The sequence below is a fragment of the Falco peregrinus genome, chromosome 5, assembly GCF_023634155.1.
Source record: "Falco peregrinus isolate bFalPer1 chromosome 5, bFalPer1.pri, whole genome shotgun sequence".
Classification (NCBI taxonomy): Eukaryota; Metazoa; Chordata; class Aves; order Falconiformes; family Falconidae; genus Falco; species Falco peregrinus.
In genome coordinates this window covers 86,890,444-86,914,224 of record NC_073725.1, presented here as the reverse complement: position 1 = coordinate 86,914,224, position 23,781 = coordinate 86,890,444, and the positions used below count along the sequence as shown (strand labels likewise).

Here is a 23,781-nt window from a genome sequence, read left to right as displayed (position 1 = left end):
CTAGGCAGGGGCTGAGCTATGGCAGGATTGGACTCACCAGTAAACAGGCAAATTGAACCTCCAAGGACTTGTAACTTATCTAATGCAGTGCTCTGAGCTGGAAGAGGCAAACCAAACTGTTCTTAAAGCTGCACGTGGTAGTGAGTTAGTGCTGCATTGAATACCTGGGGGGGAAAAAAAACAGTTCCTACGCTTTGTCCCAGCATCAGCACTCACCTCCTCCATGCTGTGCTGATCCCAGCTACTGTGCTCAGGGCAAGAAGAGTCCAGGGCAGGCCACTGGAGCATCACTACCCGCAGCCTGATCCAGAAATGGGGATTTTCCCAGCCCTGCAGCCCTCCCTCCCTGCTCACAGCATACAGGCACTGGTCAAGTGCAGGGGTCCTTGTGGCATGGCCCCACAGTGGCAGGAGAAACCTGTGGATGCCCTGCGGCCTTGCGTGGAGCAGCCTGCAGTGATGGACAAGGTAGGAAACCCTGGGGAGAGCCAGCCCATGACGGTTCCAGTCCCTTTTATAGCATCTGCTCTGTAGCCCAACAGGAGACACACCTCACAGCTTTGTTTATTACAAAAGATCTTTAGGAAGCTGATTGCTACCAAAACCATCCCTCAGCTTTACTTCTGCCCACAGAGCATCTAACAGGGGACCGGCACTGCCAGGGCAGCAGGGCTGGGTCCAGGCTTTTTGAGCAAGGGGAGTTTCCCAAGCGTGGAGGTGAACCCCTCCATCCCCATGCTGAGGGCAGAGCCACAGGTGGGAAACTGCAAGACCCAAATTTCATTTCTAAGAAGCTGGATGCCAATAAAATCCAGTGTTTATTGCAATCTCCTCATCAGCCTCAGTTTTTAGATGTGCATTTAAAAATAAAAGCTCTGCACATCTTAGCTGGCCACAGAAGGGCTTGAACACTGAAAGGGCTGATCCTTTGGGCGATGGAGAGCCATCTCCCAGTCCTGAGCTTGGTGGGAGCAAACAGGCCAGCTACCTGCTCGGGATTTCTGTGCATCGAGTCAGAGCCTCACGCATGAGAAACTCCAGCTCTGCTTTCAAGTACATTTGGCATGAACTCACATGGTCTCTCTGGTATCACATGTTCCACCAAGGGGGAAATACCTGCTGGCCCCCAAAGACCCGCATCCCTCAGCTCTGCCCCAGCCTTGGGGGAAGAAGCAGCTGCTGTAGCAATGTACCAGCTCCAGTTTTGGCTTGAGGATGGGCAGCAAGAAGGCTCTGGAGAGCTTTGGCAAGTTGTTTTTACATGGTGCTGCTGGGAAAAGAAACAGCTTGGACCCCATGAGGCCATCCTAGCTGCATGAAGGGGCTGGTAGCTGGTGGGGCTCCAGCAGAGCCCAGGGGTATGTGATGCTCAGCAGCCATAGTGGTTGCCCATGGTCCTCGCGTAGCATCTCAGCTCCCTGCTTGCAAACCCTCCAGCCAAGGTGGCTCTTGGCCAGGGGGCTGCATATTGCAAACATCCCTCCCAAATACACCCCCAAACCAAGCCCACCACTCAGCAACGTACACAGTGCTTTAAACAGGGGTGGTGGTGTAAAAAAAAAAAAAAAAAAAAAAAAAAAATGCTTGTGGTATGTCACTCCCAGCACCATGGGCCAACCATGCTGTCTTTACAGACACGTCCCATCCCAAGAGACAGGATGGTTTTCAGAAAGATGGGAGATGATGCAGGCTCCATCCCTGGTGCTGCAGCAGCTGGGGAAGGCACAGGTTCAAAAGCACCACCTTCAGTAGCCCCTCTGTGTCCTGGACATGGTGGGAGGCCGCTGCCACTGCTGAAATAGGCTATTTGTTGGCTATGTAGCTTTAAGCTCACACAGTTGTTTTGCTGTGCTGATGGGGGCCCATAGGAGAGAGAGGCAAACCAAAGGCAGGAGCAAGCAGCATGGGGTGGCTAACCCTGGCTGAGCCCTGGCTACCGCCGCTGCCCATGGGGCTACATGTCTCAGTGGGGAATTCTTCTCCTGCAGCCAGCAAGTCCTTGGGCCAGAAGAGCAGAGACATGCAGTGGGATCCCAGACAGCATGGCAGGAGCAGGGGCCACAGAGCCTCTGTGGTGCCAGCAGTGCTGCATGCCAGCTCTGATGCACCCAGCACATCCCTGGGGCTTTGCTGGCAGCCCAGCACTGGCTCCTGCTTGGAACAGCCAGGCTATACCTGCCTTACGGCAGTGCCACGGGCAGCGGGGGGACACCGGCTCTCCCCAGCAGCTGGGATGTCTCTTCTCTGGGGCCAGGCAGAGCTGCAGTTCAGGGCAGGACTGGTGTGGGCTCAGGGAGGCAGGAACAGGCCAGGCAGGGCAGGAAGAGGCTGTGGGCACAGCTATGCAAAAAGCATTCCTCTTGGAGCTGTCTCTTGGTCCAAACGCTCCCTTTTCAGTGTCCAGCTGCAGCTCCCCAGCAGTGCTGGCTGCTCCCAGAGCTCAGCAGCCCCAGCAGAGCCATCTGGCAGTGGTGGCTGGCTCTGACAGCCACATGCTGCAGCCCCTTCACACCAGCCAGGTGGCCAAACACCTCGGCCACAGGGGTCCCAGCAGAAGGCAAGCAGGGCCAGCAGCACGCTCCGTCCCCAGACATCCAGAGCTGGGACAGTGACAGTGGCAGGCATCTGCAGAACAAACCCAATGCTACAGCCTCATAGGCCCCTCTGCTGGGCTTCCCCAGCCTTCAAGAGCAACATCCCCTCTGCTTCTTCCCTTACAGTACGTGAGGACTGAAACCAGCATCCACGGCTGCAGCCGTGACAGTCCTCCACCAGCACAACCCTCAGCCTGCCCTCTGGACACCCACGGTATGTCTGCTTTACCCACTTCTCAGCAACTCTGTAGCTCCTCCACCAGCCCCACATCCCCACACAGCAGCATCTTCTCAGGCAGCTCTGTGACACTGACCATCTCTGTGCCAGACCCTGGTGGCATGCAGCACCCAGGACCTTCTGTGTGGAAGCAGGGTGCCTGGCAGATGCACACCCAGAGCTTTCCCGGCAGGCTGATGTCAGATGCTACCAGGAGGAGGGAGATGAGGTGATGTGACCATGCAGCCTGTCTGTGCAGACCTTCCTGCTTTTCAAATCCAAGGAGCAACTGTCCGATCGCTGGCTGGCAGGGTGAGCCATAAGCACCCCCAGGGACTACCTGGCTCCTAGGAAAGGCTGGTGCCGCCACTGCCTGCTTGCTGCCCCAGAGATGCCCTGGGCAAGCAGCCCAGGAGTAATGAGCACGGGAGAAGAGCCCCTCTCTTCATAAAGTCTCAGCTCTAAAGCTGCGGCAGCTCCTCAGGGATGAGGGCAAGTGGGGATTCCTCCTGCCAATTGGAAGATGGCTATATCTTGGGTGTGACATTGCCTCAGGGCTTGCTCTCCACAGCCAGATCCACGGGAGGAGTGGTACTGTCCCTGTATCCTGCTGCAGGGACTTCCTGCGGGGAAGCATGTAGCTGTCGGGTTTCATCAGCTGCAAGGAACAGTGCAGCTGAGTCCGTGCAGAGAGTCTGGGCAGTGTCCACCTGCTCCCCCTGCCCTTCCAGCTGCCCCTCTCCCCAGACCCAGCACAGGCCGGGGGGATGTCTCCTCTGTATGAAGCCCTGCGAGGGCAAAACAAACCATGCACATGATCCCCAACATAATGCGGAGAGGAGGATGGAGAGCTGGTCTGTGCCATGCAGTGCACTGACAAGGGCAGTGACATGCTGGGGGTGACCTTGTCCATCAGAAATGCCAGGGTGGCCTTGCAGGGGGTGCAGATGCAGCACTGAGACCCCAGGAGCCAGTGGAAAATGCCCCCCAGCTGAGCTGCCAGGTCCACAGGGGCAATCCTGCTGCTGGTCCCTTGTGGCATGGCCAGGCTGGGGTCTGCTCTCTGGGTCTGGGTGGCTGTGGCTCTTCAGCTCACCCTCCTCTTCCTCTCTGTAGTAGGCACAGTGTCTGTCTGTCTGTCCGTGGTTTCAGCCTTCAGCAGGACTCCACATGGACACGAACGGCTGGCTGCAGCCTGGGCTGGCTGTGGGAGGCTGGTGTTTAGGTGGCCTGGCCAGGTGGCAGGCGTTTGCTGTCCAGAATGGCCTTCCAGTCGTCGGTCCAGGACTGCAGCCGGCGGCTGGGAGGCTTCAGCTGCAGGTGCTTGTTGTGGCAGGCCGTGAAGAGCACATGCTCCCAGCTGGGGTTCAGCTCAGCCCCTGCAAAGCAAGTGGAGAGGTCAGTTCTCTAGACAACTCCATGAGACGCAGAGGTTGTCCCTACTCCAAAATGAGGAGCCTGCGGATACAACCCCCTGATGAGAGCCTGATTAAACAGGGAGAAATCAGCACCCATCACCCCCAGGTGCCATCTGCCCTCAGGGCTGCCTCTGGCCACTCCTGCCACCCTCTTACCTGTTATATCAGGTCTATCGTCTATAAGCAGGTCAGCAGAAACCACCGTCTTGTCTCGCGTCAAAACGATCTGCTCAAGAAACTCGGGGCCGAAGTGCTTCTCCACCCAGGCGTACTGGAAGGCAGGAGGCGAGCGGTGAGCTTGGGGAAGGCTGATGGATGGGGCAGGGGCTGCTCAGTGGAGCAGCAGGAGGGCACGGCACGAGCTACAGCCCCCATACAGGCGCACATCTCTCTTAATTAAGTTCATTAGTGGGAAGGATTTGGATGCTGCTGGAGCACAAGTGCTTTTAAAGCCAAGCAGCTTTTGACGTGATGAAATACTCAGCTCAAGCGTCTCAGTACATGCCAGTGGCAGGGGTCAGCTGATGGCAGAGCCGCTGCTCTGCCAAGATGCTTAGGAACAAAACTTGTGGGGCAGGGCAATATCACTGCTGCTTTACAGCCGGAGGCACGAGGGGTCAGCTGGCATGCGCTGAGCAGCGCAGTAGGGGACAGGGAGCTGGGATTCACAGCTGCTCACCTTCTCGTAAGGGCAGTAGCGGTACTTCTTGATCGGGCTTGTGCAGATGAACACGTCGGTGCTGCCACGAGGAGAAAAACAGGGGCAGAGTGTCACTCGGTGGCCAAACATGCTGATCAGACCCTGCTCCCCCTTGAGATACACCTGGCTGCTTCTGCAGGACCCCACTGTGTGCCTGGGCAGGCAGGCGCCCAAAGCAGACCCCCCACAACACACAGATCAAACCAGGGTGATTTAAAGTGTTAGTCCTCCATCTCGCAGGATCCTAACCCCAGGATGTGCACCCACACCTGCAGGACAAGCATGTTCCCCCTTTGACTACCCTTACGGGAGCAGAGATGAAGGCAAGGGGCTGATTTTCTTGGCGACTGCCCCCAGAGTCAAAGCCCTTGCTTTCCTTCCACGTTCGGCAGGCCGGGAGGTATTTTTAATGCTGATGTATTCAGTGCTTCTGCCAGGAGGTGGATGAGCCTGCAAAGCCACGGCTGCTCCCCCATCCATCCCTAAATCCCGTGGGCATGTTCCTACTCACTCTGCCAAATTTGCCATTTGCTTTACAGCTTCCACAGCTCCGGGGAGTGGGTCCAGCTCGATGAAGAAGTTCTTGGATTCCCAGATGCTGATGGCTTTCTCCTGTGAGGGGAAAGAGAGCAATTAGCGCACGGGGCTTCTTGCTACTTTTCTTCTTGCATGTGCATCTTCCCCACCCTTTGCTAGGACAGAGAGGATGGTGATGGTGAGAAAGGCAGGAGTGCTGGCTCTGGTCCCCTCCTGCTAACCTGCCCTGCCTCTGTGGGTGCCTCTGCTCCCCATCTTCCAGCCTGCACCCGTCCCATGCAATTTAGATGAGAGATGCCCTGGAGCCGGCTTGGTTTTGCCTGTGCAGCCCCAGACACAGAGGGCATGGCACGGTCCTTCAAGGCAAAACACAAGAGATTGTCCAAAATCAAACCAAACCCTGGGTCTGCATCTGGAGGGGCACCTCCACGTGGTCCAGCGACGAGCCCTGGTAGCCCTGCTGTAACGTGATGCTGTTCAGCCACGGATGCTGTCTGGCCTATTTGTCTCCGTCAGATCACTGAAATTCACAGCCAGACCACTCTCATAGGAGAAAGTGTATTATGGGATGAATTAATGTCAGGATGAATGCAGATGCTCCTCTTCAGAGATGCCTGGGCAAGGTCTACCAGGCAAATAGAGCATCTCCAGGCAGGGTTTGAAACGCTTAACACCCAGGTCGGCATCCCAAGTGCACCAGTATGGCACAGAGGGAGAGCGGAGCAGAGAGACCACAGGGAGCAAAACCTCGGGACAAGGGCAGAGTCCAAGGGCTGCCTGTGATGGGTCCGACACAGCTCTAAGGAACAGCATTCCCTGCACTCCCTCAAACAGGTAACAGCTTGTCAGCTGCCAAGCAAAGCAATTATTTTGCACAGACGCTGTGTCCTCGGGGAGGAGAGCCTGGGAGTGCTGCAACGTGGCTGCGGGCAGTGGAAGCAACCTCATGCCAGTGTTGCAATGCTGCCAAGTAGCTGCAGCTGGGAGCAGTTTTGAAGGAAGCCCTGCCCTGAAGGATTGACCTTCATTTTGAGCACCCCTGTTTCTGTATTTGAGGTAGGGGAATTGGGACAAAAGGAACTCTAAGCCCATTCCAGCTTTCTTGTATTGCAAGGGTAGGGAGGAGCCGGCAGAGTGTCAGGGCAGGAGAGAGCAGCCTCGGTGGCACTTAGATGCTGGTTCTTACAGCTCACGGCAACAAACAGGCTGGCTGGACATGCCAGCTAGACTTGCAACTCCCTCCTGCCTGATGAGTAGGAATCTAGTGGGTAACCACCAGGTTTTGCCTTTACTACACTGGTACTGGGGGAAGAAAGCAGGCAGCCATGAGCAACGGGGTCTTCGCTGGAAACTCCAGGCTCGGGGCAGCAATGCCCCAGAGTAAACGCAGGGCTCACTCAGGGAGTCACAGTCTTCATCCTGCTGGCTGCCCATGCCGGGATGCTGGCTGCACACCTTGCCTGCTCTCAGGAAGATGAATGCATGAAGCCATTACGTTATTTGGGCACCAAGCATTTAACATGACGAGCCAGGATCAAACCCTGTATTTCTCAAAAGATCCCAGATAACATGTGAAGAGCAGACACGCAACTTAAAAGGAGAGACTACTCAGATCAGCTGTTGCATTCTTTCCTTTTGCCTGAGCAGCAGCAAACATTGGTCATTCAGAGGAGGGAAGAAAAGCTTTCTTCACACATGGTCGTAATGGAACACACTGATTCGGTGCAAGAGAGCCAGCAGAAATGCCTCCTGGCACCATGACAAGAGCAGCTACCTTAACAGTTTGCCATGGGGCAAGGCAAGCATTCAAACTCCTGTTGCTCTGCTTTAGACCGGTGAGAAAAGATGGTTTATTTTTAAGATACTGACTGTAGTTGCACAAGAGACATCTGAGAAACGTGGCCTGATGCAGCAAAGCACTTCAAACCGTGCTGAAGTGTTCTCCTGCAGCAAGGACTTCCATAGCTATTCTGCTTCTACTTATGTCAAAAAGCATTTTGCAATCAAGCTTGATGAGGGAAGAACTAAGCTCGTCTTGAAGAAAAGACCCGCTTGGCTCCCAGAGCCAGAATAACTCCCTGAGGCACTGCACCCGGCAAGCTGCCTGGCAGATGGAAAAATCCCCCAGGCTGGGAATCCCACCATGTGCCAGGCAGGACAGACCCTCGATTTCCTTCTTCTTATCTCTATCAATGAGCAACTTCCTTGCCCGTCCAGGGCTCCCCATCCTTCCAGGTCTGTGTGCTCAGTGTATTGCTGAGCTGTTGTTGTCCCTCTCAGAGCTGGGACCTACAGCTCGTTGGACTCCTTGGCTCCTACTTTCTGGTGTCCTACAGCTGGTTGATAGTGCTCTCTGATGAGAGGAGACTGGAACAGCCCACGTGCCTGTAGCCACAGAGTGCCTCCTAACTCTCATTATCCCTGGTCTGAAACCACAGGTGAAATCAGGGCTGACCCGAGGTCAGCCTGTGGAAGTTTTGCTACTTGTTTAAGCCCAAGGTTTTGGTGGTTTTACGTGATCACAGCAGACACATGACAAGCTCCCTTCATTTAACACATCCAAAGTAGTTAAGATCAAGGGAAAAAAAAAAACCCAACCACGTAGTTATCATGCATTCCTCTGCCAAACTTTCAGCATCTGCCTCACTGCATGAATGATGTCCTCCATTTCCCCTTCAGCAATCCCAACTAGAAAGGACTCAGTACTCCTTCAGCTCATCAAGCTATTTAGGACTTGGCCAGTGGGAGAGCCGCAGACCTTATTCACGTTCCCTTCCTTGGAGCCATCATACCAGTAACAACAAGAATACTTGCATTTGCTGTAACACTTTTCAACTAGCGCAACTGCAATCCACAGATGAGACTGCAGACATCCCATCGAGATGGGAACTTGTAGAGGCAGAAACTGACTTTCTACAGCACTCAGCCCTTCGCTGGATGATAAAGCACAACATAAAGAAAACTGCTTCTAGGCTTTAATTATTAAAATGAATACAATAATTTTCAGGCATGGGAGGGCTTGGAGTTGTTTTAAGTAAGCCCTCACATGAAGCATCAATTGCATGGCTTGCTCTCAACTTCTCTGCTGCAACCCACCCCTCACACTGCTGTTGAGGAACGAAATAATCCATCTAGGAGCAGTACCAATCCATGCAGCTTGGCCAAATCCGAGCTAGAAAACCCCAGCTATGCAACTTGGGGTATTTAAAAACAGATGTTTGGAAAGATCTCCTTTCTTTACATCTATCTGTATCCATGCATGCAAAGGAGGGGGGGGGGAAGACTGATGTGCATGAAAAATGCGGGATTTCTGGGAAAAAAGGCACTACTGGAAGCCCTCCTGTGTGCCGACCTGTACTTGTGTTTGGGTGGGAGCTCTGGCCAGAACCCACAGCCCTCCCCAGCACAGCACCCACAAGTGGGGAGCCAGTGGGTCCCGTGAGGCCGGAGCTCCAGCCGCAGGGTGCGGAGCCAACACGCGCAGAGCCAGGGGATGCACAGACTCACACTCAGCTCAGGTCCCAGGCGCCCGTATTGCTCCGACACCCAGAAGCCCCTCCGGTCCTCCAGGGCAATGTAGGGCTTGTCGGGGTACCTGGCCCTGAACTTCTTGAGGAAGCCTCCCTCGAAGTCGGCCAGCACCCCGTCCATGTCCACCAGCACCCGCAGAGCCCTGCGGGACCCCGCTGTGGGGCCGAGCCCCCTGCCCAGCCCTGCCCAGGGGCCGCAGCGCCGAGGCCGCAGGTGCAAGAAGCTGCTCAGCAAAATCATGGTGGAGGGGGGGGGCTCGGGGCAGGGGATGGGGGGCTCTGCGGGCAGGGAGGGGGGCCTTTATTTCAAGCACGCACCCCGCAAACACCCCGCAAGCAGGCAGCCCTGGCAAGCACGTCCCCTTGCAGCAGCAGGAAGGAGCGGGGGGGATGCGGGGGGGGACGCAGCGGGGAGCAGAGGGGCCGCAAGAGGGGTGCGGGGGGGATGCAAAGGCCCGTCCTCGCCCCCAGCGCCTCTCCCCCGCCCCATCCCTCCCGGCGGGGGGCCCGGTGCCGCCCGGTGCCCGGCGCTGTGCTGCCCCGACCCGGCAGTGCAAAGCCCAGTTCCTCTTCCCGGTGCCTGGCCGAGCCCAGCGCGGCGGCACCGCCTTAAAGCGGCACCGGCGCCCTGCGACGGCGTGGTGCCCCCGCCCGCTCCCCCCGCCCCTGCCTCGCTTCCCCGGCTCCCAGCCTCGGGGGCACCCCGCGCCCCCGCCCCACCTCCCCCTGCGGACCCTCTGCCCCCCGGTCCCCTGCCGACACCCCCCTCTGCCCGCAGCGGGATGTGGGTATGGCTTCGGGGGCACTTGCACGGTGTGGGAGCTTGTGTAAGGTGGTGAGTGTGCAGCTAAGCCTTGACGTAAAATACCCCCGTTTCTCCCAGTTCATGGGGAGGGGGCACGCTCTGCCCAGGGTCTCACTGGATGTAGTGCAGGTCTGTCCCCACGGGTGACAGGAACCCTTAAGAGATACTGCTGGGACCCCAAAGAAGTGCTGAGAGCACACCATGAAGGTCTGGGGCCCCAAAAGAAGTGATGAGAGCACACCATGAAAGTCTGCGACCCAAAAGAAGTGAGAGCACACCGCGAAAGTCTGTATGTTTCTGATATGTTCTGACACGGGACCAAAGATCACTCTGGTCGAAAAACACTGTGGGGATTAAAGCTGCTGAAGAAGGGGGAGGCTTCCGAGGGTGACTAACAGGATTAGGCAACCGCTGAGCTGGGAAAGAAAAGATTTTGGTTGACGGCAATAATACGGCTTTAGCGGTTCCAAACTATTTCATCTTTCAATTCCAGAGTGTTTTCCAGTGGAATATATTGTCCTTGTTTCACAGAAAGGGCAAACAGGCTGTAGAGATCAGGTGATTTGGGGAAGGTCACAGCACGAAGGAAGGAGAACTGCCAGCCAGGCTGTATGCGATGGTAAATGCCACAGCGAGGTTAGGCGGGAGAATGTGTGGTGTGTCCATCTGTATCCCGCTTTCACTCACACAGGGAGCACGTTGTTTATTACAAGGGGATTTCAGCACAACTTGATGTTTCTGACTAAGCGGCGAAACAATACGCACACATTGCGCAGCAGGGGGAAGGCCTCCTGCTTCGTGAGGGGAGGGCATGGGACCGACACGCTCCCTGGCCGCGTTACCTCAGGGCCGCGTCACCTCAACATCCATGCTCCTGCAGGTACGGAAAACACGCGGCCATAAACCGAATTAACCCGCATCAAGAACTCGGACCATGTCCCCGGTGATCAGAGCGAGTGTTACACGGGACATGACGGTCCCCGGTGATCAGGGCGAGCGTTACGGGACGTGACGGCAGCCACCTCCCGCACCAACCACGCTCCCCCGCCAAGGGGGATCCACATGGAATCCAGCCTCCCAGCGCCCGCTGCCCCGGGATCAGGCCCCGGGAGCACGCCCCAACGGCGGGGCCCGCGTCGCGCAGGGGTGACGCCACGATGGCGTCACGATGCCCGCCTCCCCCCGCCCCCCCGGCTCTGCTGAGTCACGGCTTCTCGCGCCCAAGGGGCCTCCCTTGCGCATGACGCGGAGCCGCCGCTTCCGGGCGGGTGGAGGGAAGGCGGTGGTTGCCATAACGACCGCGGTTCTCGCGAGAGGTGGCGAAGCGGCGGAAGTGACGCGCGGCGGCGGGCGTCGCGCGGCCCCCGCATCGGCGGCTGATTGGCTGGCGGCGGCGGCGCCCGTAGCGGTGGCTCCTTCCCGCTTCCCCCCGCCGCTCCCGGCCCGCGCCGCCCCCTCCTCCCCCCGCCCCGCCCCGCCCGGCCCGCCCGCAGCGCGCGCGGCCGCGCCGCCAGCCGCCAAGATGGCGTCGGCCCTGGAGCAGTTCGTCAACAGCGTCCGGCAGCTCTCGGCCCAAGGTGACCGTGAGGGGGGAGGGAAGCCGCGTGTGGGCCCGGCTGGTGGCGGCGGGAAGAGGGGGCCCGAGGAGGGGGCGGCGGCCGGTGGAGCCTGCTGGGCCCCGAGAGGGCGGCGGGCCGGGGCCTGCCCGCTCTCTTGTCTCTCCCTCGGCGCGGGGCCGCTCCCGGGGGCCGCTGGCTGCGGCGGGGCCCGTGCCGGGCTGTGATTCGGGGCTCCCTGGCCGCATGCAGCGGGGAGAGCCCGGCGCCGTTTAGCCGCCGGGGCCTGCGGGGGGGTGGCCGTGCGCTCCGCGGCGCTCCCCGCGCCTCTCCCGGGCAGCGGCACGGTACCACTTTTGGGTGGCTGGAGGGCCTGGGTGAGCGGCGTGAACCGGCACCGGCGGTGGAAAATCAGGGGGGAGCAGCGGGCAGCGCAGGGATGTAACTGGGATTGTACAGCCCGGCCTGTCCCCTAACTGGGGAGCGTGCGGGTGCTGGCATGGGTGTCAGAACACATCTCAGGAGCGTTGGCTCCTGGGGACAAGGTAGAGCAGGACGGGAGAATCCCGCCTGGCCACAGAGGTGTGTGACAGGCGGCCCGTCAGGGTTGCCATGAGCAAGTGTTCAGAAAATGCTTCAATAACCCTGGCTGGAATTCTGGGGTTTCATTGCCACGCTCCTCATTTTCCAGTGTGTGGGCACAGCGTTTCCTAGTTCTTGAACTTTTTGTCTGACCCTTGCTCTGTGTGTGGGATGTTTGCTCCCTGGAACTGATCAAAAATTGATGCTTTCCGCTGTGGCCCCAGGCTTTACTTTTGGGTGGAGCTTCATCTTTCTCATACTTTGGTTTAACTTATTAAATACAGAGCGTTTTTACAGGGGATATCGGATACAAGCGGCACATTATACCCGCAAGGTGCAGGTACAAACCAGATGAAAGGCGATTTCTTTGTACACGTGTAATTTAGCTGGAGAACTTTTTATTACGAGGTTTTATGGATGCAGAAGGTTCAAGGGGGGCTGGTTCACCTTATGGGCGCTCGCTGGGTAGACATTCTCTGTGAGAAAGTAAATCCAGGCACCAGACGGGCAGCTGGAGGTTCTGAGAGCACGCAGAGGTCTGTGTGCATGTGTTGGTTTGTGGTTATCAATGGACATTTAGTTGGGCCTGGTATGGGTATTTCTACTTACTCTGTAAGTTCTTCAAAGTGTGTTTGTGGGTAGAAGGTTGTTGGGGTGGGTTTTTGCTTTGTTGTTTAGTGGAATGATAGATGATAACTGTAGAATGGGTGGATTTCTCTACTAGGGAGGACAGCAGAACTCAAGTTTTGCAATGCCTGAATACCGTTATCAAACCACAGAGCCTTTTAGAAGCCCTATTCCTTTCCTTTCCATGCTTATGCCTGGAGTGTTAATTATGTATGGAGAGCGTGGTCTTGGGGATGCGTTTCTGGAGTTCCTGGACTCTGGTCCCCCATTTGGAACTTCTGATCCCTCTTACTTCAAAGATAACATTTCATTGCTAGGGCTTCCCAGGTTTTCTTTTTCAAAGGAAAAGGCCAGAGCACCGAGGATAGCATAAATCTCTGTAAATAGAGGCACTATTCTTCATTTCACAAAGATTTTTGTGAGGGTGAGAGAACCTATTTTCTCTCCCTAATCTGCATGGATTGAACGTTGAAACAATACTCCGCTTCAGAAAGGCCTGGTTTTGATTCAAGTAATTGTGGGGGGAGGAAGAGTTTGAAATCAGTTCGTCGTAATTGATCTGCTTCCTTTGTAAGGTTTTTCAGGCGTGCTGTACCTTCCTAATACAAAATAGTTGCCTTTCATGCTGTGCTCGTAGCTCACAGCAAATAAAATGACATTGTAGATTTTAGTATGCAAAGTAAATTTAAGAACAGATATTTAAGTTCTTTTGTTGTAGGTGCTCTAGTTGTAACTTTAATGTCTACTTCCAAAAAAAAATGCTTATGAGCAGACGTGAAAAGTGGATAGGGCACTTGAGAAGCAGCAAGGAACAAGCTCTGGTACTGGATGGTTTAGAAAGAGGAGGACACTATTTTTTGTACTGTTTTGGTTTTGTTTCTTCCCATAATGCCTAGAAGGCACAAGTGCAGATAGATTTACCCACATGAGGCAGAATTTGGCATCACGGTACACTGGTCAAAGTTTTGTAGACTTGGCATAGAGAGAGCCTGGCGTTAATACAAGACCCTGAAGCCCCATCTCTAACGAGGTGAGCTGATGCCACTTTTCATGTTGTGTTTGTGTTCTGGGGCCTTCCTTTGCAATCCCAAAGGCCAGAAGCTTAGCTGTCACCTGGTAAAAAAACATGTGGTGGGTACCTCATGTTGAAAATGAATGCTTGTTGTATTAAAGAAAAGTAAATTCTCTGGGTGGTGCTACTTTTTCCTCAGGTTATATAGGGAAGGATGGTGTAAGCCAGAAGTATGGGAATGCATGAGTGCTCTCTAATTAGAGTTTGACAATGATGTTTTGTATTTCAGGGCAAATGACCCAGCTTTGTGAACTGATCAATAAAAGCGGAGAACTGCTAGCAAAAAATCTTTCCCATCTGGATACGGTGCTTGGTGCCCTGGATGTGCAGGAACACTCATTAGGTGTTCTTGCTGTCTTGTAAGTGTGCCTTGCATTTCTTAGAATGGTGCTTAGTTTCCTTCAATGATGCATGTTTTGTTAGTAAAAATACCAAGGCAAATTTGTATTTCCAAAAGGAAAAAAAACCCCTCTGGAGCTTGTAAATGCCATTACTGTCAAATGGTAATATTGAGGGGTTGTTTTCCTTAAGGCTGTATCTATTTCTCTTATTTATGTCTTTAAGTATTTTTTTATATGTGTTCTGCAAAAAGGTATAAAACTAACTTTTGAAACTTGATTGGCAGGGCATAAATGTGCTGAACTGTAAGCATGAAGCAACCCTGTTTGTTTTTTCTGGTGGGTTTTTTTTTCTTCTCCAGCGAAGCCTAGGTTCTTATCATAGTTCTTGGGTATTTGTCTGTAGACAGCATTGAGGGTCTTGTTGCTGTCTGTAATTTAAGATAATACTTGAATTGTCTTGGTGATGCTGAGGTAAGGGGTAAAGATATTTGGCCCTGAAGCTCAAACTATTGTTTCTAGCTATACCTAACCACAAGTGAAGCATCTACAGGTTCTACTATTATTTTAAAGTTCTCTTCTAAAGACATTCATTCTATTATCCTTTTGAAACAAAATGACTGTAATACATAGAGATAATGCACTTAATACGACAATTCGCTAGCATCTCAGGAAAATGCATTATGGAATTTGCAAAAAGCAGGGCGTTAGTACTGTGTTAGCAGAATAATTGTATTGTAGAGTATATGAAAGCAGTCGTTAAAACAGGTGGAGGAAGAACATAACTGTTCATAAGAAATAATATTTAAAATATATTATTTGAAGGGATGGTATCAGTGGAGCATATAGGAAAGCTCTGCTGGCAGGAAGTGTGGCATGGCAAACTCCTGTGCTGGTAGAATAAGGCTTGGAAGGGAGACAGAGACAGCGGGTAACCTGGACAGTCATAATAAACCTTGTGGGGAAGGATAGGTCGTGATCTAGGTAGGTTTGAATTGCATATTACAGTGTATAGCAACGGCAGTATGGGCAGGGTACCTTCCAACAGCATTAAACAGAGTTTTTTCTGTATGTTTTTATGATGTTTCTGGGAGGCATAGCTAGAGTTTTCATTGTCCTCAGATGAGTGTAATCATAGTTCACCTTACAGAAGAAGCAACGTGCAAGGTGGCAGGGTGCTACGCAACCACTGGAGATGGAGAGGAACTGGAAGTGAAGAGAAAGAGCTCCTAACAAGAGATACACATCTAATAATTTAATAGTTGAGAATAGTTGAGCACATTCAAGGAAGAGGTGGATGTAGGATAGGCAGAAGTGTCCAGAGAAGTTGTGTGGCCAAGTATTACAATTCACCATCCTTAGCCAGTGTTTCTATTATGATTGTAACTATTGTGCCAGATAAAGTGATCTTTGTTCACCATAGTTTGTTCTAAATTGTGACTTGCACGAGACTGAGAATGGGGGTGTGTGTGGAAAGTGTATTTTCAAATGTTGCGCAGCTCCCGAGGAAATGGTATGCCATCTGTCATACACACTTCAGATCTGTTTGCAAGCATCTACATGTATCTTACAGAGACTTGACATTTGGAGGTTAATAAAAAAGCTTCATCTTCATTGTTAAGTGCTAAACTTCTTGTTTGTTTGCTTGTTTTAGGTTTGTCAAGTTTTCTATGCCCAGCATCCCTGACTTCGAAACGTTATTCTCACAGGTGCAGCTTTTTATCAGCACTTGCAACGGGGAACACATTAGATATGCAACAGACACTTGTAAGTTAAGCTTACTTTTGGACTTTGTGTGTTTTTGGATAGTTTGGTGTTACTGTTTTTTCACTGTGTTCGTTTTTTTTGTTTGCTTTTTACTGTATTTAGTTGCTGGCCTGTGCCACCAGTTAACAAATGCCCTTGTGGAGAGAAAACAGGTAAGCAAGTGTCATCTAGTACAAATAAACTACTTACACATCCAGGCTCTTAAAGGGAATGTTAGCAGTCTCTTATTCAATTCATAAAGATTTGCCACTAACTTCACATTAAATATTTTTGTGCAGTTCCTTACTTGTTAAGTTTACTGAGAGGTAATGAACCTTAACCAAGATTTTAACATTACTTTAAGAAAAGCGTAAGGAAGATAAATCTTGGGGGGAAGAGTCACCTGAAAACACGTGCTGTCATGCAAACTAGGAGGTGTGTAGTACCAAGAATGTTCTTCAGACAGTGTGTGCGTGAGTAGGAGAGAGTTGTAAAAATTATTAGCGTTGGTGAGTCAGTGATGCTAGTTTCAGTGTTATTCTCACCAGTGTTATATAATGCTCTTAATGAAATGCTTTAAAATGTAAAGGAAACTTGGGTTTTGACCAGTGTTTTTGTTGCTAAGATACTGACGTTTTCAGGCCACTTCAGTGAAATCTAGCCTGAAATAGAAGTAGAGATCAAGTCTGGTCTAAGTGGAGTAAGGCGAGAGCCTTGCCTTTGTTACTTGGTGGGAGTTTAGATGGTGCCATGGAGTCAAGAAAGGTTTTCTTATTGTTACGAATTACTGTACTTCTGATGAGGCTGGCTTTGTGGATCAGAATTGATCACTTTATTTAGTTTATCAGGAGAAGCTGTATAGCCAAGGTTAATTTTATTTTCTGGGAGACTGCAGTATCCTACAAAAAGGGAACCTCAAGTTAAGTATTACTTAATGGAACCTGTCAATTAGTGTTATTTTTCATTTGTAAGTGTCAACATAAGATCCAATGTGCTGCCATCTATGAGAAATTATCTGAAAGAGATGTAATTTCTGACAGCCCCTGCGAGGAATTAGCATTCTCAGACAAGCCATAGACAAGATGCAGATGAACACAAACCAGCTGACCTCAATACATGCAGATCTCTGCCAGGTAAGGGATGCGTAAGGGCTTTTTATGAAAGTAAATGCTTAAAAAATACCTATAACCCTTTGAGGAAATGCATGTTCACATATTGCAATGTAAAAATGGCTTTTAACTGTTTTTTTCCCCCAAGTAATAAATAATATAATATACTGAAAAAAAAATCCCTTCTGTTTTAAATGTTCAGCGCATGTCCCCAGATCCTTTGGTTTTGTTTGTAACTTCTGAAAGTTCTTTGGCATCCCTTCTCTCTGAGCTGAAAGTCACACACAGCTTGTCTCAGGCAGTATAAGTGTAACATCCAGTTACTGTTTGCTCAAGTTTGACAGAAGGCATGTTTGTCTCTGTGTCTTTGGCCTGAATTTGCACTTGTGTCTCATTCTTGGCTCCTGGGATTTAGGGTTGGACAGGAATGTTTAGTGCAATATTTAGTGTTGCCAACACGGTAGTCTGGAAGGCCTGGAGTTACAAGCAACTTTGTCAAAGTCTAATTTCTTAAGGATTCATATAATTTATAACAGTTCACAATCAGTGTTAAGGGTATCATGAATAATTTGTGCAACAGCACTACTGACGTGCACTGTTTTTCCACTCTTGGAGGAGTGAGCTTTATTAAATAGTACAACCTCTACCATTCTGTGATTCTATGAACTTGGTTTCAACTTCTTCCTTATGGAAATTTGAATGGAAATGGCTAATTTACGAAAACTTGATTTATTTTCTTGTAGCTCTGTTTGTTAGCAAAATGCTTTAAACCTGCCCTCCCGTATCTAGATGTGGACATGATGGATATTTGTAAAGAGAATGGGGCATATGATGCGAAGCACTTTTTATGTTACTACTACTATGGTGGGATGATATACACTGGGCTAAAGAACTTTGAAAGAGCACTCTACTTTTATGAACAGGTAACTTTAAATAAAATGGTAAGTCTAAAGTGTGATCAATTGAAAGGCAAAAGTAGCATGTGTAATAGTGCTGAGAGAACGTATCATCTTTGAACTGCCACCGAGGATAGTAATAAAAGCTGTAAACCTGACAATGTACAAGCAGCCTCCACTTATTTTCATATTTAACCTTAAGGATATAATTCTGCTAACAGATCTATACCGTTGTTCATCATTCACATAGGTTTTGGTTTAGCATGTGTTCGTCATAGCGATACGTAAAAACTGATTTGGGTTAGTATTCACTATTAGCTCTTCTGTACTCTTCAGCATATGAAGTGAAGTAACAAACTAAGTCTTTAGGGGTGTTTTCCTTTAAGAAGGTCTCTTACAGCCAAGTAACCATTCCACCATAGAACTATGCAACTCAAAGGTTGATGTTAAATTTATCTCCCTATAAATATTTGTCAGATGCCTGCTTATTACTGCTAGCATAGAAACAGTTCACAGGCTAACAGTCAGAATTGTGTGTTCTTAAAGAAAAAATAGCCTAGTGGTTTTGCTAAGACCTTGCTAATTTTATGAGGGGAGTTACACTTCTTCAAGGCTATTACAGTATTTTATGTTTTTACTTTTTCTGTGAAAGAGGAGAAAATCACAAAATTGGGAAAACTTTCTGTGTGTACAAGAGGGAAATGTTGTCAAATGTGCAAAATAAACTGGTGTGGCATTTTTCTTTTCTGTAAACAAGGGTCAGCTCTTGAGTAGCTAGCAGTATCACAGTAAACTAAAATTCCTTTTCCCTATTCTGCAGACCTCTTTCAGCATACTTAAATAGGAGCTCTGATGGTTTAATAGGTTTATAAAACCTTGTTAAGGATCTTTGTAAATCCAGGTTCTACAGGAACCGTATAATCACTCCTGGTAACAAGTAGCTACAGGTGGTTTCTAGTACAATTTAAGATCAAATCCAAGCTTCTTTCCTTGGTCTATATCTAAACAGGGTTATTTTAAGGTAGGCATCACTGTAATGTGCTATGTTTTGAGTAGTTTGTATAGAATTTACTTTTTTAGGGCATTTTTTGATAATTTTGACAGAAGTTTCTTAAGCTTTAGTGCTCAAAGGTGAATTTCATATGTCACTGTATCCTTTCTGCATGCAGCTTTAAACTGAGATTTTTGTTAATGTGGTAGCTACCAGGATTTACCAGTAAGTATCCTAAATTTCTGTTCCATTTCTTTCTTTCTTGCTTAGGCAATAACTACTCCAGCCATGGCAGTCAGTCATATTATGTTGGAATCGTATAAAAAGTATATTCTAGTTTCTTTGATACTACTTGGCAAAGTTCAGCAGCTACCAAAATATACTTCCCAGATAGTTGGTAGATTCATTAAGGTAAGTCTTGTGAATACAGCTAAATAATAGAATAAAAAAATCTGAATTTGTAAATTACTTTTTTTCCTACCCTCACTTGATGGTACTACTTTAACACCGCAGATCACGGGAAATAATGCACAATGTGCTGGAGTACAACCTCTTGCTGCCTTTCTAGCGTATGGTAGCTGAAGATTGTCTGGCAACTTCAACATCTGTTACAAACTGTATTTTTCATATTGGCGATACAGGTTTTTAAACTTAACTTTAAAAAAAACTTCAGGGTTGAGCAGTACTTACCAATGTTCTCTTCACTGATACTGCACATCCCTTGATAGTGTTTTGTGTTAGAACTCAAGCAAGACTCAAATTTCACTTGGCTTTCAATATGCAGTGTCCCTGTAAAAACATTCAACCTGTAACTTCATCCAGCTAAAGTATGAAATGCTAAATGGTTTGTTCCAAAACTCCAGCTTTATAAAGAGTAAAAGCTTCTGAAAAACCTGCAAGTTTGGAGTCCATAAGCATTCTGATTAGGAGGTGTAGGGTGGAGGACAAAACTGCTAGCAAGAGAGTTCTGATCCTAGGTAAATAACACACTTTAAAAAGTTAGGTTTTATTTAATACTTTGTTGATTTGTGACCAAACTTTTAGAGTTCCAAAGATCATCTTCTAACTTCAGATACTAATAAGCAAGCTCAAACAATTGCCATTTTAAAGTAATTCAGGTGAACTAGTCTTCGCCGTCTAAGTTTGTGTTGTCTATGCTGTGATGTGTTGTGGTCAAGGATGACTGTGTATTAGGGGATAGAACAAATATAATGGGCTGTGACTAGTCAATATGCTACTTGCCTTGAATTCAGCTTACTTCGTATGCTGGTCAGCTCACGGACTCTTCCTTGCAGTGCCGTAACTAGTACTGTTACACAGAGTTCCTTGAGTGATGTTTACTACATCTTATATTGCAGTAGTACAGATTTAGTGTATGAGGATCTATCACTGCCATGAAGCCATGTATGGGCATTGTGTATTTTTACGAGATTCTTGACCTACTTAAATTTAGTTCTATGACTGCATGGCTGCTAATGTTGAAGCAGCGAATAGATTTTGTGAAGCTGGTTGAACATGCTGTTCTTTAAGGAGGGTTCTCTCACTTTTCTAATTGCAGCCCCTTAGCAATGCTTACCATGAATTAGCGCAAGTTTATTCAACCAATAAACCCTCGGAGCTTCGAAATCTCGTGAACAAACACAGTGAAACATTCACAAGGGATAACAATATGGGGCTGGTTAAGCAATGCTTGTCATCTCTCTACAAAAAGAATATTCAGAGGCTAACCAAGGTAAGATGTAGGGGCTTTGTTTTGCTGAGAAATTGTGAATAGTTTTTCTCAGAGTGTATTTCTGAAATGTATTAAATTCACAGCAAAATGATAATGTTGTAATGTCACAGAAATGACTAAAAATAAGATTTGTGTCTCTGAAAAAAATGAGACTAAAATGTTCTGTATAGAAAAACCAATTAATTTGGCTACTTACATACTATTTAAAAGGTGATTCAGTATGTCTGTCAGAGGTGTTTGCCCATGAGATTTTCATACATAATCAAAAAAGTTTTAAGCACTGCTACCCAATGACCTGCATCTCTATTTGAAAAATAGGAAAACTGAACTTCACAGGCTACTTCATTAGAGAAGAGTGAGTGAATAGGACAGATTTTGGAAGTGTCTGAAGTAAAAGAAAAAACAGAAGCAGTGGAGTGATATGCTCCTTCAGCTGAGAGATCAGATTAATCCTTAAAGATGATCAGGGGAAAGCTCTCTTTTGGCAAGCTCAAATGATGCCTGTTGCAGTAGAACTAACCTCGGAAGGAATGCAATGCGCGCATCTCTTGAAGGAAATTCAAGGGATGGAAGGTCACCTTATTCATGTAAAAAGGTGAGGGAAGAGGTTGGACATGTCAGGACTGTGTCTGGGGTAAGAAGGAATTGCTGAGATGGAGTCGTGACTCCCATTACACTGTGCATGTGTACAGACTAAACTAACAAATTAATGTCTTTGGAGGAAGAGCTGACTCCGCTCTCATGGTGCTTTTATAAGTAATAACTAGGTGTTCCACTTGTTGGTTCCCATTGGACTTCAAAAATAAGATTGCATAGGCCGTGGAGGATGGATAGGGAAAGTTCTTAACATCTTGTTTTAATGGTTTGATACTTTCTGAATTTCAGACTTTTTTAACATTGTCATTACAAGACATGGCAAGTCGAGTGCAGTTGTCAGGGCCCCAAGAAGCAGAAAAATATGTCCTCCACATGGTAAGTCTTGTGACTTGGCTAAACTATCCTAATTTAAAAATTGATCCAACGTAAGAAGTCTTTAAGTGTTTAGATTGGCTGTGTGTGTGCTGAATGGCTGAAGAACCGTTATTTTTCAGAGTGAAGGAAATACTGTCAGTCTGCTGTGGCATTTAGAGTGTTCTTTTAAGACTTAAGTCTTAAAAGATGCATGCCCTATCTTAGGCAGAAAGTATCATTTGTCTTCAGGAAGCTGTTAGGAAATAAAAACTAAACAAGTTAAAGATGATTCCACAAGGAGTCTGTGTGTTGTAGTTACCTGAAATTCTGTTCTTAGTGATACCTTACATTAAACCCTCTCTCATTTCAGATAGAAGATGGTGAAATCTTTGCAAGTATTAATCAGAAAGATGGTATGGTCTGTTTCCATGATAATCCTGAAAAATATAACAATCCTGCTATGCTTCATAACATTGATCAGGAGGTAAATCTTTAAAATAGTAACTGCTTTTGCAATTCCTACTGAAGAATCTTAGTCTGTAATCAGAGAACTGCTGGGAGAAGCCAGTGTAGGTAATTTACACGCAGAGATTGAGGACCTCCAAAGTACTGGCATTTAAAGGTTTTAGATTGGTAAGTCAGTTACTGTCAGTGTGTTCCCTGTTGTATTTTTTGTACAGTTTGAGAAGTTTCAGAAGACTGACAGCTTAATGTTGGTGATGTGAAATTCCTTGAATTGAATAGATTATAAAGATTGTTTCTAGAGCTTTAGATTTCAAGCCACTTCCTCTGGCTGTCAATAGCCTGCCTATAGGTTGAGATGGTTGACCCTCATGGGACTATCTATCAGTGGCCTTGAAAGGGTTTGTTAGGAAGACATGGATTAAAATAAAGAGAATAAAAAATGGTCTGCGCCTTTTGTTTGGGAGATGACGGATGAGAACATTTTGACATGGAACTTTTGTGATGGGAAAAGTTGTTGATTCTGCATAGCACAGCCATAAAATATCTTGAAGATCGTGTACAAGCTGGACAAAATAATCAACTTATATATTTATTTTAAGATGCTGAAATGTATAGAGCTTGATGAACGACTGAAAGCCATGGATCAAGAGATCACTGTGAACCCTCAGTTTGTGCAGAAGGTAATTGATTTAGTATTATGTAAGAGTATGTAAGAGATTCAGTGCGGTGAGTATGTTGCACTGAATGTCAGTATTTACAGTGTTAATTACATACTATTAATACATGCATAAACATCGTGCTTAAAAACAAAAAGGAAGTGCACGTTATTTCATATGCACTTTATTTTCATACCTGTTAGCTTCAAAGAACTGTCTGTCTCAAAGATAAGCCTTCAGACCTGTTTTTGAAAAGAAATAATTCTCTCCTTTCCAGAGTATGGGCTCTCAAGAAGATGACTCAGGGACCAAACCATCCAGTTATTCTTGAAATGAATGTTGCTCACCACTCCGCTTTCAAGTAAAAGCTTATGAAAGAATCACGCCTGGAATAGGGCATTGAGGAGTTCCACGAAGAGAGCAGAGAGAACTGAGCTTTGCTTTTCACCTGGACATTAAGAAAATAAAAGAACACCCTCTCAGTACTGTATAATATCAGAAATATTCTCTGCAAAGAAAAAGGAAATCTCAAAAGAAACTTAAAAGTCTGTTGTGGATTTATTTATCTTCAGATTAACATCGTTAATGCATTAAATAATCTACCTTTTGTTTTAAAGGGTTTGAATGTTGCTGTGTTTCTGTAGCAGTCCTTTTTATTTTCCTTCTGCAAAAAAGTGTTATTCAGGGAAGAATACAAACTAGTGTTGGTTCACTTACAAGATAATTGTTGGTTCGTTATTCTGTATTTAAAGTTGGCTCAGAGTGCAGATTGATCATATGTGTGGTGGGGGGAGAGGGGTGGAGTTTAAGTAAATTCTCTACATTATGACGTGCATATGTCCAGTGTAGCAGGCTGCTGTCTGTTAAATGGTGAAATAAGAGCTGTGTTCTTCCCAAAAGGATAGGCGTCTTAACGAGCCCTTGTAAGGCGGTTTTGCTGAAAAGCAGAAATCACTGTAGGGAATCCATATGTGACAGCTATTCATGATTTTAAGTTTCTGGTACAAAATACCTCCTAATAACATCTGCTCTTAGATCAAACTTATTAGACTTAAAAGGATAATCGGAGAAACCCTAGGTGTTCTGGAGGATTCTAGATATGAAGGTGTTAACGCTGCGAGAAATGAAAAGTTTTGTTCCTATAGAACTGGCGTGAAGGTGTTCAACAGGCTAATACTTTTCTGTGGTGGAAATCAGTGTAAGTGAAGGTGATGCTATAGATCTTTGTTTCCAAAGAAAATAATTTCTATGTGGAACAT

The 23,781-nt window shown here is 48.1% G+C and overlaps 2 protein-coding genes across 3 annotated transcripts; one reads left to right on the top strand and one right to left on the bottom strand.

The window, feature by feature from the left end:
• Window positions 1–461: 461 nt before the first annotated feature.
• NT5M (5',3'-nucleotidase, mitochondrial) lies at window positions 462–9,599 on the bottom strand. The gene is made up of 5 exons (XM_005229004.4): window positions 8,974–9,599; window positions 5,441–5,541; window positions 4,909–4,969; window positions 4,386–4,500; window positions 462–4,190 (listed from the first exon to the last, which is right to left on the bottom strand). The coding sequence occupies exons 1-5, from the start codon at window positions 9,235–9,237 to the stop codon at window positions 4,033–4,035; spliced, it is 699 nt and encodes a 232-aa protein (XP_005229061.1). The 5' UTR covers window positions 9,238–9,599; the 3' UTR covers window positions 462–4,032.
• Window positions 9,600–11,218: 1,619 nt separating this feature from the next.
• On the top strand, window positions 11,219–23,151 carry COPS3 (COP9 signalosome subunit 3). 2 transcript variants are annotated; one of them, XM_055804689.1, is made up of 12 exons: window positions 11,219–11,378; window positions 13,868–13,997; window positions 15,631–15,743; window positions 15,846–15,895; window positions 16,763–16,855; window positions 17,575–17,754; window positions 18,989–19,129; window positions 20,277–20,450; window positions 21,336–21,422; window positions 21,772–21,885; window positions 22,466–22,546; window positions 22,800–23,151. In XM_055804689.1, the coding sequence occupies exons 1-12, from the start codon at window positions 11,324–11,326 to the stop codon at window positions 22,851–22,853; spliced, it is 1,272 nt and encodes a 423-aa protein (XP_055660664.1). In that variant the 5' UTR covers window positions 11,219–11,323; the 3' UTR covers window positions 22,854–23,151. The 2 variants fall into 2 exon arrangements, with proteins under 2 accessions (XP_055660664.1, XP_027635797.1); XM_027779996.2 differs by lacking the exons at window positions 11,219–11,378; window positions 13,868–13,997 and having other exon boundaries at window positions 15,656–15,743; window positions 16,695–16,855.
• The last annotated feature ends 630 nt before the right edge of the window (window positions 23,152–23,781 follow it).